At 35.8% G+C, this 16,727-nt stretch overlaps 2 protein-coding genes and 1 long non-coding RNA gene across 7 annotated transcripts in view; 1 reads left to right on the forward strand and 2 right to left on the reverse strand.

Moving 5' to 3' along the window:
- Nucleotides 1-2,745: 2,745 nt before the first annotated feature.
- On the reverse strand, nt 2,746-7,793 carry LOC127559736 (uncharacterized). The gene is made up of 3 exons (XR_007953201.1): nt 7,584-7,793; nt 4,307-4,367; nt 2,746-3,673 (listed from the first exon to the last, which is right to left on the reverse strand). It is a non-coding gene; the product is annotated as an uncharacterized LOC127559736 (long non-coding RNA).
- Nucleotides 7,794-10,655: 2,862 nt separating this feature from the next.
- C4H6orf120 (chromosome 4 C6orf120 homolog) lies at nt 10,656-12,900 on the forward strand. Its single transcript, XM_051998164.1, has 2 exons — nt 10,656-10,754; nt 11,072-12,900. Exon 2 carries the CDS (start codon nt 11,126-11,128, stop codon nt 11,681-11,683), a length of 558 nt encoding a protein of 185 aa, XP_051854124.1. The 5' UTR covers nt 10,656-10,754; nt 11,072-11,125; the 3' UTR covers nt 11,684-12,900.
- A 313-nt stretch (nt 12,901-13,213) lies between these two features.
- Nucleotides 13,214-16,727, reverse strand: part of PHF10 (PHD finger protein 10) — a 29,666-nt gene continuing 26,152 nt past the window's right edge. For all 5 annotated transcript variants that reach the window (XM_051998162.1, XM_051998161.1, XM_051998160.1 and 2 more), the window contains 3 exons: nt 15,201-15,309; nt 14,771-14,959; nt 13,214-13,428 (listed from right to left, as the gene is read on the reverse strand). In XM_051998162.1, the coding sequence (XP_051854122.1) occupies nt 13,343-13,428; nt 14,771-14,959; nt 15,201-15,309 (384 nt within the window). In that variant the 3' untranslated portion in view covers nt 13,214-13,342. The remainder of the gene's footprint in view (nt 13,429-14,770; nt 14,960-15,200; nt 15,310-16,727) is intronic.

Genomic DNA, 16,727 nt, shown 5'->3' on the forward strand with positions numbered 1-16,727 from the left:
TAGTCTTTTGGGCAAGCGTGCATTTGACATTTGGACAGTGTGGCCAGATCAACAGAATTGTGCTCTCTGCAGTAGAGTTTGACTGCTTGGCAATTTAGTTCGAGAACAGACCTCAATGTCTGGTATCTTATTCTGCCAAGTATTCTTCAGAAACTTCTAAGACAATTTAAATGGAAATGAAAGTTTTCTGACATGGCACTGGTATAACTGCCCAGATTTCACAGGAACCAAGAACACTTGGTAACTACTAATAGCAAGAACCAGCTTGGTCTAGTTTCTGCTTTGGGGATAAACAAAAGCCAGGCTCCTATTTGGGTGAGTCTCACTCTAACCTAGTTAAGGAACAGATGCTTTGGGGGCTAGGAGTAATCATTATCACTGAGTCATGTCTTTCAGAGATTGACCTTTTCAAGAGTAGGATCTTAACAATAGGAAGAAAAGGATAAATCACAAATTAATAATTAGTTAACATAATATAATATTAATTTATTTCATTCTTGGAGCCCTTTGGAAAAAAAAATTTACTTGCCTGCCTATAATCCAAATTTATATCACTAATACTTCCAAGTTTTCTTATCAAAATCAAAAATGTCTCCAAAGATATTATTCTTGAGGAAAACTAAAATGTTCTTGATAAAAAGCTGTTTTGGCACCAAATAGGAACAGTGTGTGAGTTATCACTGGTTGGGAACACATCTCTGTGCCTTTTAGTAGTTGATAGTTGATTAAAAGAACTTGTTCCAGCAGCCCCTAAGATTAGTTTCAACCTAAAAATGTAACAAGCAAACAAACATGATTCTTCTGATTTATACTCACACTTTGAAATCAAAGCAGTTGATGTACATAGTAATGGATCCCAATAGTTCGTAGCCAGGAAAATAAGACTATTTTACAAGATCAATGTGTGTGGTACAAGACAACCAGCTCAAATAAATTAAGGAGATCTCTCAAGGCAAAAGCAGAAAGGGAATCTCTTTTGAGAAATGGCATCTTCCTCCCCACAAGTGGTTAGGCAAGGAGAGGCAAGGCCCAGTTAACAGATAACAGAAGAATTACATAGGGGCCTGAGCTAACACAGGGCAAATGATTTCACATTCTTAGTCATAACTGAGGAAAAACTTCTAACCCAACCACATTTTGAGAATTACTAAATTACTTTATATAGGAGTTTCAGGGCCAAGGTGGGCCCAACTTAGTCTCACAAAGTAAAGGTCCCACTCCTTGTAAACCACATGATTTCTGGAGAAAGAAATCTGGCCCTGGGGCATAGCCAACCTTTACTCAATTTTTAGAACACTTTCCATCTTGTGAGACAACTTTCACAGTTCGCTTCATTCAAATGCTTTTACTTCTCTTGATTAGAGGAATCATAAACATACACCTTGAACAGCTGTAGTACATCTCAACTGAGATTCTCCAAATATTACATTTACTAGGGCTCGACAAGGAAAACGGGGCCTATGTGTCAGAAAGGGCTTTATACATCTTATTCTTTAGTGCTTGAAAAATGAGAAGAAAGCGAGTGAGAGATAGTAAAAGGGGGAAAGAAATGAATTGGCAGGATCCAAGGTCAGCAATACCTCTTAAAATGTAAGATTAAAATTCAAAATGACCTTAATCAGTCTGAAATTTCACTAAAAACAAATAAGATAAAGCTTTACTAAAATAAGTAATGATATTAATAATATTCTTGAAGACAAAATATCATAAAAGAGTCAAGAATCATAATGGAGTATACCAAGATATTAACTCATTATATCTGGAGGAGTTTGCTATCAATTCTAAACATGAGCCTGAAGCACTGGCTTCAGGCATTGGTTTAGGTTAGGGAATGTGGAGGACATAACACATTTAGTAAAGACATTCTTTTATCAAATAAAGAAAGGAGGAAACTTCAAGATCAGATGTTACTCTGTAAGAGGAAGTCTTGGTTCTATATACTTTTATAACCTATCCTCCTCCTTCTCTCCCATGAAGGAATCTCCTGCCAGTCATCTCAATCCTCTGTCCAAGGATCTACCTTTTGTTACTCCTTACCAAGTGAAATACTTTCCTGGCCCCCTTCAGTAAGCAGTGATTTTCTCTTGTCATCTATCACACTCTAATTTCTAATAAGCCAAAATTCTCAATAACTCCCATCTCCCTTCTCTCTTTATCTTAGAGAAATGGCATTTACTTTCTATGGCACTTAGGATAATAGATTTAAAACTGAAAAATACCTTACTGTTGCATCTATAATAGTGATTTTAAAACTTTTTTTTTGGTTTCAGGATTTCTTTGTATTATTAAAAATTATTAAGGACTCTCAGAGAGCTTTTGTGGTGTAAAAGTATAAATGTGATTTGTGGGTGTCATGGATAGATATGATATGAGGCTTGGCCTTCCTCTTTGGAGAGGAGAAAGAAAGGGTATTATCTATGCCACAAGCATACTAACTGTGTAGGAACAGAGAAGCCCAGAAGCACTACTAATGCTGGGCATTCTTTTCTCTAATCTTGGGAAGGGATAGTGTCTGCTATATTTTAAATATCTATTTAGACTAGGGGAATGATTGAGTTCAGCAGGAAAGCTGGTTTCCCGATCATGCTTAAATGAGAGAGTAAGTACTGTCACCAACCTACCTTTCCAACAAACTAGTTACAAAAGACCATCACAAAGCAGCAAATAGCAACTACACAATTTATCCAAATAAACAGTAAAAAAAAAAAAAAAAGAAAGAAATTGGAAAAATTATATACATTTGGGTATTACCAGAAAAATACAAGAGTGATTGAGTTTTCAGCTAGGATCATCATGATATCTCAGCTCAAAATAGGAAAAAAACAGATCTTACCCAAATAGAAAATTCTTCCCTCCAAACCCCTTACGGGTAGAAGTTGGAAATCCAGGCTATGTTGAAGGACCAGCTTCCTCTACAACCTTGCTGTTGTTTATTTATTTTTTCCTGAATTTTTTGTAACCTGGTTTCCCTGCTTTATTGCTCAATTGAAACTGTTTCCCCCTCAAATTACCAGTGATCTTTCAAATTGTCAATCTGCTGTCTTTTCTCATTTCTTGTATTTCTTGATTTATCAACTTACTGTATTGGAGACTTGACTTTACTATCTTTGAGTATCTTCCCTCTCTCTCTCTGGCTTTTTAGCAGTTAGCTGTGTGGTGCTAGGGATAGAATTCTGGGCCTGGAGTCAGGAAAATGTGTGATCTAATATAATTTCAGACAGTTAGCAGCTGTGTAGTTATGGACAAGTCACAAGTTCTGTTTATCACAGTTCTTTTCTCACTGGCATGTTGTGATATTTGTAAAGTATCTGGCACATAGTAGGAACTATATAAATACTTATCCCCGTCCCCTTTTATGACATTATTCTCTCCAGGTCTTCCTATGGTCTAATGGAGGATGCTCACTGATTTAAGAAAAGTGAATGAATAGATGGAAACTATGGGAACTCTTCAGCCTGGACTTCCATAAGGGGAGGAGAGACTGCTTGCTTTTGCCATTGCAACGACTTTTCTGTTTGTTTCTCTTCTTCTTTTTGCCTTTTTTTTTTTTTTTTTTGCTGAGGCAGTTGGGGTTTGCCCATGGTCACACAACCAGGAATTGTTAAGTGTCTGAGGCTGGATTTGAATTCAGGTCCTCCTGACTTCAGGGCTGGTGCTCTACCCACTGAGCCATCTAGAAGAAGAACAAACAAAAAAAAAGTAGTCAAGATGGCTCCCAAGCAGTCTCTCCTCCCCTTCCTTTTCCACTCCCCTGCCTCCACCCACCAGAATCGTCATTTCCTATACAACATATCAGGACTTGCACAAAGAGTGGGCGGGGGCCATTCTTTCTCCAAGCTTATATATTGATAGAGTATGGTCCAATTACTATTTAGCCTCATGTGCTTGGGACCTCAGTGCATCAACTCAAGCCTCAGCCCATTATAGTCTAACTGCCCTTTCTCTGTGCCTTCTAATGCAGGCATTCTCCAGTGCTGTGTCCTGGTCTTTTTTCTTTTCTCCCTCTCAGGGACCTCATCAATTCTATAAGTTTAATTATTAACTATGCAGAATATTAACTGAACTATATATTTGTTGCCTGTCTTCCCGACTTTCAGAACTGTTGTCCCCAATTGACTATTAGATATTTCAAACTCAACACGTCCAAAATGGAGTTTATGACCCATCTCTTAAACTCTCTCCTTCCTATTTCTAAGGCACCATAATTATCCCAATATCCCAGGGTCATAATCTCAGCATTACCCTTATCTCCTCCCTCTCTTTCATTCCACATTTCCCATAAGTTGCCAGATCTTATTCTTTATACCTGTGGTTTTCTTGCATCTGGCCTTCTCTATTCACACAGCCAGCCTCTAAGTTCAAGTTCCCTAAAGTTAATATTAATAGTAATTAATTAGTAATATTAATAAATTTAAAATAATAGTAATAAATTAATGCAACAGCCTTATTATTTGTCTTTTTGTCTCAAGTCTCTCCCCACTTAGTCCAAACTTCACTCTGATGCCAGTTTTTCTTAAGATCTGCTTATGGAAAAAAAAAAAAAAAAAAGATAAGATCTGCTTATGTCATTTGCCTATTCAATTAGTTCAGTGGCTCTCTATTATTTCCAAATCAAAATATAAATGCCTTTGTTTAGTGTTAAAAGTCCATCACAATTTGGCCCCGACCTGTCTTTTCAGAACTGGAAAAACATGAGGTGTTTTGGGCCAACAATCCAATTTAGCTAAAGTAAAGGGTATGTTAGGAAAAAAAAAAAAAACTAAAATAAAGTTAGAAATGTAGGCTGGGGAGTCAAATGGATAACAGCTAGATAACAATTTGCTGTTTATTTGGTAGTCATAAAGGAATCACTTTCATTTTGAGTGGAGAAAAGACCATGATCAAATCCGTATACTAGGAAAAAAATTCTCAATCAATAGTAGAATGAGATGAGCAGTGTTGACTAGATTTAAGGAAATAATTTAGGAAGACATTCAGGTATAAGTCAAGCTAGTAGTAATATGGTTTGAATTGAATGGTAAAGTAGCAGCAGACTGTGGGGCAGTTTGAAATCTAAAAAATTCACAGTAGGCAGTCACAAAGGCCCTTTATTATTGGGAAAGACAAAATAAAAATGACTGTAGCAGCAGGCTATGAGTAAAGGGGACTTTTTAAAAACAGCTTTTTATTTTTCCAAATACATGCAATGATAATTTTCAACATTCACCTTTGCAAAATCTTGCTCCAAATTTTTCTCCCTCCTTCCCCACTCTCTCCCAAAGAGAGCAAGCAATACAATATAGGTTAAACATGAAATTCTTCTAAACATATTTCTATATTGTTTATGCTGCACAAGAAAAATCAGATTAAAAGGAGAAAGAGAAAAACACAGAAAAAAGAAAAAACAATCAAGCAAGCAAACAACCAAAAAGAAAGATGAAAATACTACACTTTCATCCACATGCAGTCTTCATAGTTCTCTCTGGGATGCAGATGGTGCTTTCTATCACAAATCTATTGGAATTGCCTTGAATCACCTTGTTGAAAAGAGCCAAATCCATCACAGTTGATCATATAATCTTGTTGCTGCTACATACAATGTTCTCTTGGCTCTACTGACTTCAGTTCACAAAAGTATTTTCAGACTTTTCTGAAATCAGTCTGCTCATCATTTCTTATAAATAATAATATCTCATAACATTCACATACAGCAACTTATTCAGCCATTTTCCAACTAAAGGATATCCACTCAATTTCTAGTTTTTTGCCACTATAAGAAGGGCTGCTAAAACTTTTTTTTTTTTTTTTTTACACATGTGGGTCCTTTTCCCTTTTTTATTATCTCTTTGGGATATAAACCCAGTACAGACACTGTTGGATCAAAGGGTATGCACAGTTCTATAGTTCTTTGGACTTAGTTCCAAATTGCTTTCCAATATAGGTGGATTACTTCACAACTCCACCAATAATGCATTAGTGTCCAGTTTTCCCACATTCCCACCAACATTTATCATTGTTTTTCTGCCATCTTAGTTAATCTGAGAGATATGAAGTGGTACCTCAGAGTTTAATTAATTTGTATTTCTCCAATCAATAGTGATTTAGAACATTTTTTCATGTGACTAGAAATGGCTTTAACTTCATCATCTGAAAATTGTTCATATCCTTTGACCATTTCTCAATTGTGGAATGGCTTGTATACTTAAAAATTTAGTCATTTCTCTATATTTATTAGAAATGAGGGCTCTATCAAAAACACTGGATATAAATTTTTTTCCCAGATTTCTGCTTCCCTTCTAATTTTGGCTACATTGGTTTTGTTTGTACAAAACTTTTTAATTTAATGTAATCAAAATTATACATTTTATATTTCATAATATTCTCTAATTCTTTTTTGGCTATAAATTCCTTCCTTTGCCAGAGATCTGAGATTTAGTCTATCACTTGTTCTCCTAATTTGCTTAAAGTATCACCCTTTATGTCTAAATCATAAGCTCATTTCAACTTTATCTTGTTAAAGGTGGTCAATGTCTAATTTCTGCCATACTACTTTTCAATTTTCCCAGTAATTTTTGTCAAATAGTGAATTCTTATTCCAGAAGCTGGAGTCTTTGGGTTTATCAAACACTAGATTACTGTAGTCATTGACTATTGTCTTGTGAATCTAACTTATTCCACTGATCTACCATTCTATTTCTTAGCCAGTATCAAACCGTTTTGATGACCACTGCTTTATAATATAGTTTTAGGTATGGGACAGCTAGGCCAGAAAAGAGCTTTTTAAAGATCAGAGGGTGGGGGAAAGTAATGTCAGGATCTAGGGAGTTAGGAAAGAGTTAGGGAGGGTCCTAATTTAAAACAAACTTCACTGTATCTAATGTCTATGTGAGGAATTACATGGTGGGACAGTTGAGTAAGTCAGATGTGCTAACAAGACAGTCCCAAAAATTTGACCTCCCATTGTATGTGACAATGGAAACAGGATGAACTAGGTTAGAGTTCTTAGTAGTAATGTTTAAATGTAGTCAAATGGAGAGAAAAAAATGGATTCAAGGGACATTGTGGAAATAAATATCTGACCATATATTGGATTCAGGGACAAGGAAAGGAAGAAGTCAAAGGTGATTGAAATGTCAAGAATTTGGGTTATTGGGAAAGTGATATTGCCATTGACAGAAATAGTAAAATTAAGAGAACAATCTAGTTTCATTGTGATCTTCAAGCAAAGACTGAACAACCACTTTTGGACTGATGTAGTGGGGTAGTTCTTTTCTACTATGGGTCAAACTAGATGGACACTGAGGGTGCTTGAGACTCTGAAATTTTGTGAATTAGACTCAAGATGTGTCCACAAGACATATAGAGAATTTAGGCAGTTGAATATCCAGAATTTTCTGTAACTAGAATGAACATGTCACAGAGTAAGAGTACCAACTGAAAGTTGCTGATAGAAGGGCAAAAGGACCATACTATTGATAAGGTCTCACAAATCTTCACAGACAGTAGTGGGCAAGGAGCAAGAATTCAGAATCTGAAAGAGCTGATTCTGAACTATTAATTTTACCATTTCCTTGTTGGGAATATAATATGTAATTTTGCTTTACCGCTGATAGACTTTTTCTTCTCTTCTTGTGAGAGGATGATGGTGATTCAAGGAGACTGAGGAGCAGTTGCTGTTCTCTGACCTCCCCACGGAGAGACTGTTGTGTCGTCTGACCTCTCTCCTCTTCCCTCTGCCCCCAATTTATTTTCCCAGTCCACGAGCAACACCTGTATCAGTAAAGACTGCTTTGCAACTCCTTCAGATATTCACAGCTGTGGAGGCTCTCAGAGAATTGACCTGTCCCTTACAATGCACTTAGGCATGGTCCTTAACATTTCCTAGCTGAACAAATCACTTAAACTCTTTGTAACTCTATACCTGGCTACTCTGCAGTTTTTCACTTTGTAGTTTTCTTCATCTTCAGGATCAAAGGAAGCATTCCCCCCCTAGCACCGTCCAGGTTGTTTTCTAGCTCCAATTTCATGGTGGCCCATGATGGCCTACTGCAGAATGTATCCACTCTTCCATCTTCTGGATCTAGAGACTACAAGGGCACTTGCCTCGCTTTTCCATTTGCCTTGCACTGTTTCTGTCTCATTGTTGGGTATGGTTAAAGAAATAATATTTGGGCAGTTTCCTAGGAGGAACAAGAAAAAAAAAAAAAAAACTAGTAGAGGAGCCAAGAACTTCCCCAGCTTCTGGTGATTTGTAATCCCTGATAAATGTGTAACTATTATGCACCCATGTTTAAGATAACAGCTGCCCTTGAGCCCTTGTATTATATTTCAATGAGATTTTAAAATGTCAGTTTAAATTTAGCTTGAAATTATAAAGCCAAGAAAGAAGACCTGATCCTAATGAGACCATTGCCTTTAAATCATCTTCAAGACAGTAGGGAAAAAAAAGTTTTTGAGAGAGGAAAATTATTTTTTTTCTAGTGGAAAAAGTAAATCACAGAAATTCCCATATTAATACATTTCAAGGATAAGATCTGATCCAAAAAATCAATTTCATTCTGCAGTTAAAGCTCCTAGCAATCAAAAGACTTTCTCATTAGTAGAAGTCAAGCCAGTAGAAAAAGAAAAACTTGCCCTTCTGTTAGAACAGACTTCTGTGGATAAGTAGCAAAATTCCCACTACTCTTCCCCCAGGGAATTACATCATCATCTAAAAAAGCATGCCCTATTTTTTTTTTAATTTTATTAATCTCTCTTTCAGAAATTCTGATTTGGTATTTAATTGGGGGTTTTTAATTTGTTCTTTTTCTAGCTTTGTTAGTTGCATGTCCAATTCATTGATCTCCTCTTTCTCTATTTCATTCATATAGCTATTTAGAGATAGAAAATTTCACCTAAGTACTGCTTTGGCTGAACCCCATAGATTTAGGTATATTGTCTCAATCGTCATTCTCTTGGATAAAATTATGGATTGTTTCTGTGATTTGTATTTAATCCTCTCATTTTTTAGAATTAGATTATTAAATTTCTAATTGTTTTTTAATCTATCTTTCCCTGGGACCTTTATTGAATATAATTTTAATTGTCTTGTTGTCTAAAAAGCAAGAATTTACTATTTCTGCCTTTCTGCATTTGATTGTGAGGTTTTTAATCCCCTAATAAGCATATCCTGTTTTTCTTGGAAAGATTATATTTGTATTGCTTTTAATACACTCTCTTTTTCTGATGAAAGACATTTCCATTCTAATTGGAAGTATAGTAGACTGTAATGGAATCATGGAAATGTAAATCTAGAACCCCTCTTGGTCTTAGTTAAAAAACAGTCCAAGGTGTTGTTTAAAGAGACGAAATGACTTGTGTAAGGTAACTGTGTTAAAAGATGGGATCTGAATCCAGTAATTCAGTCTATATAAAGGGAGTTAATAATATTACTTGGGCTACCTATCCCAGAGGATTATTTTAAAAGCTGAAAGTCTACAAAGACTTTCCCCGAATTAATCTGGGGTCCATTCAAAAAAAAAAAATTAGTTATTTCTTTATCATTGGTTTCCTTTGAAATCCTATGCATTTCACTAAATGCACCTAAATACCTAATTATGAGGACTCCAGCGGCTTAAACAAAATGACATACATGCAAAAGGTTAAGAACCCCTGATCTACTTAAGTGCAAGCTATGTTCCTTTGCACCTGGGCTAATTCTAGCCTCCCAAGGCTTGATTCTAAATAGAACGTTTTGGGAGAGGTTTTTCTAGGAAACGTGAGTCCATTTAAAAAAAAAAAAAAAAAAAAAAAAGGTAGAGTCGACTTTTCAAATCGAGTGATAGACTGTTGGAAAGGCGGAGGGGCGAAGATCTGGGGACGGCTCAGAGTAGAAAGACCACAAACATCCCGCTGGCATGGGGGAACGGGCCAGGAAGGGGGGAGGGTAGAGGGCGAGGTAGGACACTGGTTTCCAGTCTCCCGGATTCCTGACACGATGACAAGCAGAGTAGCAAGGGTGAGGGATAGTTCCTATCCTGAAGGTTTTGCCCTGAAGAGAGGAGACAATGCAATTGGAGACGGGAAGATGTTGGAGTAAAGAAGGGGCTCTAGGCGTCATGTCATCACCTTTCAGTGGCAAACCTGGACAACTTAGGCCCGGGTTCCGTTCTCATTACTGTAATGTTTTTCCGGGTCTTGGCTCCAGCTAGCCAGCCAAGGCGTTTCTCCCCCCACCCAATCGCAGCCCAGCATCGACGGTCTCCCGGGGTTACAGAAACGCGTTAGTTCTCTTGCGTCCCGCCTTCCTTCACCTTTTCCAGCACCAGGCTTCTTCCTGGTTGTCGTGAGAGGTACATGTCTGGCCTCTCCCACTTCCGGTTCATCGGTCCGCTGCGGCGGCCGCGGCGGCTCCTAGACCAGATGGTGCCAACGCGGTATGCCGAGCTCCGGGGAACGGCGGTAAGACCCAGGCCGCGGAGAACTTGGCATTTTGGGGTCGTTGTTTGGAAGAGTCCTCTCACTTTCCCTGTTACCCGAGGTCTTGGAAGCGACAGCACTCCAACCCGCTGCTTTCCAGCATAAACACCCGGGCGAGCCGCGCCCACTGCCGGTCTGGCCTGAGCGGCCCCTGCCGACGCTTCCTTCTTCTAGGCCCGGGTCCGGACTAGGCCTGCAGGCGAGGGACACCCAAGAACCCACTCTGTGTTGCCTACGTAGAAGGGGAGCCGTGAGCACCCGCGACATCTTGTGTTCCTGCCGGGCCTGAGCCTCGCTACGAAGTCCCTGCAAACCAGGTCGCGGTCCCTTGGCTTCCTGTCGGGGGGAACGTGTGCACTTGTCGCGTGCCAGGGGCTGTCTGAGCTTAAGGGGAAATCTGAAAGCCCCCCTCGGTTCTTGAAAGCTTTGTTTCTAGAGCGGAGAAACATTCCCTACCTTTTATTTCTAGCCTTTAGATAATGTCGTGGGGAAGGAAAGTTGGCCAAACAATAGCTAAGTTTGGGGGGTTTGGTTTGGTTTTTTGTTTTGTTTTGTATTAAGTAATTCAGTTTAGCGGCGAATTGACTACCGCTGTGTGCAGGCTGTCGGTAATCATTTTGTTCTGTATTAACAGGACGTGTTATAGATGACAGATTAAGTTCCTTTGCTGCTATACCTTCAGGTAATTATGGCAATACCCTGGAAGAAAGCCCTTCTGATACTTCTAACATCCCAAGCATTGTCCTTAGTGAATAGCATTGAGGAGGAAGAAGTACCTGAAGAATGGATTCTCCTGCATGTGGTTCAGGGGCAGATTGGAGCTGGAAATTATAGTTATTTGAGACTAAATCATGAAGGGAAAATAGTTCTTCAAATGAAAAGCTTAAAAGGTGATGCAGATTTGTATGTATCTGATACCACGCTTCACCCAAGTTTTGATGAGTATGAATTACAGTCTGTAACTTGTGGCCAGGATGTTGTTTTTGTGCCGGGACACTTCCAGCGCCCTGTGGGAATAGGTATCTATGGACATCCATCTCACCTTGAGAGTGAATTTGAAATGAAAGTGTATTATGATAGAACGGTTGTAGAATATCCGTTTGGTGAAGCAACTTATGCCACAGATGGTAAAGCTACAAGCCAAAAGCAGCCTTATACACCAGAAGATACATCTCAAGATGAAGAATCTATTGTTTGGACAATAATAATTGGCATTTTGAAACTAATACTTGAGATTCTTTTTTAATATCATTGGACAGACATGCACTGGAATTCAGTACCTGTAACCTGTGAAGTAGATTGTGATTTGCTGTGAACACTGCTACTTTTTAGTAAGTTTCAGGAAATAGGGTTCAGGGTATCTTTTCTATGGTGGGTGGATGGGTGGGTGGTGGAAAAAAAGCCATATTTAGTTTTTTAATCATAATTCCCCCAAAAAATAAGAGTAGCAAGCACAAGATTTGTAATTTTCTTTAAAGAAAGAAGAGTTCATATAAGTGGAGAATGTACAATAAAAAAATGCTTAAACTTCATTTAAGTTTGTCAGGTGACTTATTAAGTAGTCTTATGTAAAAGTAGTCATAAGTAGTCTTATGTAAAACTTAATTTGATTGGGAACATAGATTTTATATAAAATTTGCATAAATTTTGTTAAAATTTAACTTTCTAAAATTTTTACACTACTTAAAATTACAGACTATTATAATGTGTAAACTGAGATGATCAGTTTTTAAATGAAGTAATCATGTATGCCTGTGAAATAAATCTCATTTTACTGCCACATTGGCTAAGAAATAATAATCCATATTTTGCTGCAGTTTTCCAGGCAATTTACAAAAAGAAGCAGTACCAACATTAAGTTGGTGGAATCTAGAAATACCTCTGATCCTAGCATACTCTTCCAGACTCTCAGGAACCATAGAATTAGGTATTAGCTCAGTTGTAGTCAGAGTTGTCACCTGGAATTACTATACAGTAACTGAAAAAGTGCTGAGGCTTCATGGAATCAATTTTAAAACTGGGCAAGGCCTGAGAAAGTTTCCTAGCTTAGAGTACCTAAAGGATTTCTAGTTATTAAGGTCAATATATACCCCTTATACCAACTGTGATAATTAAAAATAATTTCATTTTCTATATCCTTTAAAAATTGATCACTGAGATTTATCAATTTATCCTAAAACTTGTAATTTCCCTAAATTTAGGCTACTTTAGATATTTGCCTGTGGTACAGGACTACTGTTTGAATTTAGTTATAATGGTAAGTTACCTTAAAACAATTTCTAACATAAAAGTTTTTATGTAACAGAATTCAGTACAACAAATTATGTAAACAGATTGAATTACTTATGCCAACTTTAGTGCTATATTGTTGCATGGATCCAAAGGAAGTTTTAAACATTTTCAAAAATTTATTATAAAGCTCAGTAAATAAAAATCATGGAATAAGGCTTTTGATTGAATTTACTTCAGTTGTTCTATTTAATGTTCTTGTGGATTTAGTTAACAATAGCAAACTATTAAATTGTACACATTTATAGCTAAATTCTGGTCATAGGCTATAGTTGAATATCTAAAATAGCTGGGGGAAAATGAGAGATACTGTTTTAGTTTTAGCCTTCTGAATAAAACGTGATCAATTTCTAAAATTTTGTAAACATTCACTGAATTTTCAGAAAGGTGGTTTTATATATTATAAAGAATAATTTGTAGCTTAAGTTAAAATTAAGCTTACAGGAGTTATAACTTTCTAGAAATAAGTCAACTTGTAGAACTTAAGTCCATAGGAAGAAATTGAAAAATGTTTTATTGACAACAATATTAGGAAGTGTGTTTCACAAAGTGGTAAATTAATTGGCACCAAAATTTTCACAATGCAAATAACAGTATCAGGGTAAAAATGGTAATTTTATCCCTCCTTGCTGGTTTTTCCCCTTCTGCCCCCTCTCCTGGGTGTTGGGGGAGCTCTTTGACAACAATCACAAATCCATCGACCTAGGAGAAAAAATGTTGTTTAATTTACAAAGAATTTTATTTGCAACAACATCTAATTAAAACTCTTAAAATCCTCTCATATCAAGTCATTAAAGATAGTCCTTGACACAACGGAGAAATGTCATTAAGCAGAAAAATGTGAAGCTGGCCTTAAAAAAACAATTTCCAATATAAAAGTTTCTATATGACAATTCAGTACAACAAATTATGTAAATGGGTTGAATTACTTATGCCAACTTTAGTGCTACATTATTGCATGGACCCAAAGGAATGTTTTAAACACTTTCAGAAATTTCTTATAAAGCTCAGTAAATAAAAATCCTGGAATAAGGCTTTTAATCGAATTTACTTCAGTTGTCCTGTTCAACGTTCTTGTGGATTACTAATATCCTTGTCTCCATAGTATTCTCAGTGCATGGCTACTCTTATTTTTACAACACTTTAACAAATCAAATATGTAACTGCACCCTAATGGGACCATGCATGAATGTGATACATTCTATACTTGATATAATTACTTATTACAGTACCTGAAATACAAGTTGCTTAGCTCTTTAATGTAATTTCTGGACATCTTTACTCTCAGGCATATTTTACACTGAAATTTTTTGGAAAATTTTGCAAAGAAGCTTTAAAAATTACATGAATCTAAAACAAAATTACACATGAATTTGTTTTGATTTACATCGACTTATGGCAAAAGATGTATTATTTGTCTATCCTAAAATTACTATTTGAAGTTACTGTGCTGCTTCAATAAGGTATTCAAATTATTTAAACATGTATAAACTTAACAGTATTGTTTTATCACATTACTATTAAGTTAAAGTATTATGCAAGTGAAGATAACCAAAATTAAAATTCACAAGCTCTTGAACATACTCTTACTTTGGCCATTTAGAATCTCCAGTTTCAAATGACAGTTTAGTGCTTAAACTCTACGTTTCAGAATAGATTTACAAAATGTAGTATAGTATTTTGCTAGGTACATTTTTAGCAATACTTTAATGGAAATCTTAGCAAATACGGTTTAAATAAAATTGCCTAAAATACTACTTGATAAATAAATATGATTTGCATAATAAGCTGTCCGGATTCTTTCACTTAATATTTTATAAATTTTACTGCAAAAGGGTCCTTTGGTCAGTAGTTCACTAAAGTGGTCATTTCAATACCTACTGAATAAAAAAACACTACACTTAGCACTGGTGGAATTATAAAGACATGGCCTCCAATTTCATAAGAATTTACTGACAATCTACATGTTAATAACACTTAAGTCTTGAGCAATATTAAAAGATTCTATTACAAAAAAATGCTAACACTGATGCTAGTTGATTACCTGATGGAATAGCACCAAGCCCCACGCAAAAAGTGTGATAACCTCTGTCACAAACATCACAGAACATCATTTCTTCTTCATGATGGGGTTGTCCACATATAATGCATGTTTTACATTCCATACACTGCCATGGATAGGTCTTAATGATAGAAACAAGCTCCATCGTCATGTCCAGGCAGGAAGGGTGGCCTAAATCAAAACCAATATTAGTAATATTTGACACAAATTTCACATTCTTAATAAATTAAATTACAAAAAAGGGACGATTTTAACTGAAAAAATATTATATTTATTTGAAGAAGTTCAAAACCTTGTATACACTTTTAAAGTATTCTCTATATTTGATACTTTTAGTTCAACTGAGACAGAAAACAAACTTTGAAACAATGAACATAGCACTTAAAAGCTTAAGAAATACATTAACACTTACCACTATTATCACATTGGGAGCAGTGTATAAGTGATTCAGCCTTTCCTTTCTTGTTGGACTCCTTACCCTTCAGACAAATCCCACACATAGCATTTGGAATGACCTTTGGCTGGAAGGGTAGAAGAGGGCTATAAATTCATGCCAGAACTACTTAGTATGGGTTTTAAAGGAATTTTAATGTATCTCCTTATTTTTACTTTGGTAATTTGCTAGAGGAACTTTTTTTGTACATTATGACTCAAAATGAATAGTTATGCAACATAGTATGACCTGCTGAGGTCTTGGATTTTAATTTTAATTGTAGGTTAATATGACGCTCATGTTAAGACTTAACATAGCAATTTACACTCCTCAAATATCAGCAAAAATAACTTATCAAGAACTTGAAGGAAAATATGACAAAATGTTGCACTTTCCTCCCAATTAATAATGTAAAATTTTGGTAGCAAATGAAAGTGTTATATGGAAATCATTTTTCCCCATTGTAGGAAAAAAAATCTTAAGTTTTAAAAAATTTCCAAGTTAATGATGTTGTAATATATGGGGTTTAAAATTAATTATAATAAATCTATGTGAAAAACTAAATTATGAAATGAAACAATTTTTTAACATAGAGTGGCTCCATGAATATATTGTCACTTGCAAAATGTCTCATTATGTGAAAACTAGATTTTGTAGTTGTCCCCTTGCATAATGCATAAATTCATTAAAATAAACTAAAAGGGAAAAAAAGTTCACTTCTGTGTACTAAGAGTAATCTTCCAAAAGGCAAGAAAGACTAGTATTTTAGTAACTTGTGATAAAAGTTCTTAGAAAATGAGCTAGCAATCCTTAAGAATGAGAACAAAAAAAAAGTTTCAATGTTTCAAGATACACAATATAATTTTAGTGCCAAAGTTTGTACTATATCATTTTATAATGCATAATTCAGTAAAAAGTGTTGAGGATTTAAATATACTTCATAATAATATATACATATACACACACAAATATACATTTATACACACACACACACACACACACACACACACGCACATATAACCAGAATTCAAGCTGTGCTTGCTACATTTTGTTCTGCCACAATTATATCCATAAAGCAGTAGAAAGCAAATTAAAAGCTTTATCAATGTTTTTAGGTACAAAATTAAATCAGTTGAAAATAAAGAAATATGGTCCACATTCAGTGAGGGGAGAGGAAAGGGAAGGTATGACCAACTGGAAAAGGACAAAGCTAGTAGAGAACAAGTTTTTAAAGCTTTAAAAAAGGGAAAGAAAATTATTAAATGAAAAACAATTAAGCCCCTTTTGATTTAAACTGTTCCAAATATGTCTTAAGTTTTTAAGTTCTCATTTGTAAGATACCAAATACTTGAAGATATCCATATCTACTCATTTACAAAATCTTAAGACAATTTTGAAAAACTCATTTTGTCACTTTCATAAGCTGTTAAGGCCTGAAAAGTTTGTTCATTCTTTAAAAGCTCTTTTAAATGTTATATTCCTTGGCAAAAGATGACAGAGGCATTC

This window comes from Antechinus flavipes, chromosome 4 (genome assembly GCF_016432865.1).
Source record: "Antechinus flavipes isolate AdamAnt ecotype Samford, QLD, Australia chromosome 4, AdamAnt_v2, whole genome shotgun sequence".
NCBI classification, from domain to species: Eukaryota; Metazoa; Chordata; class Mammalia; order Dasyuromorphia; family Dasyuridae; genus Antechinus; species Antechinus flavipes.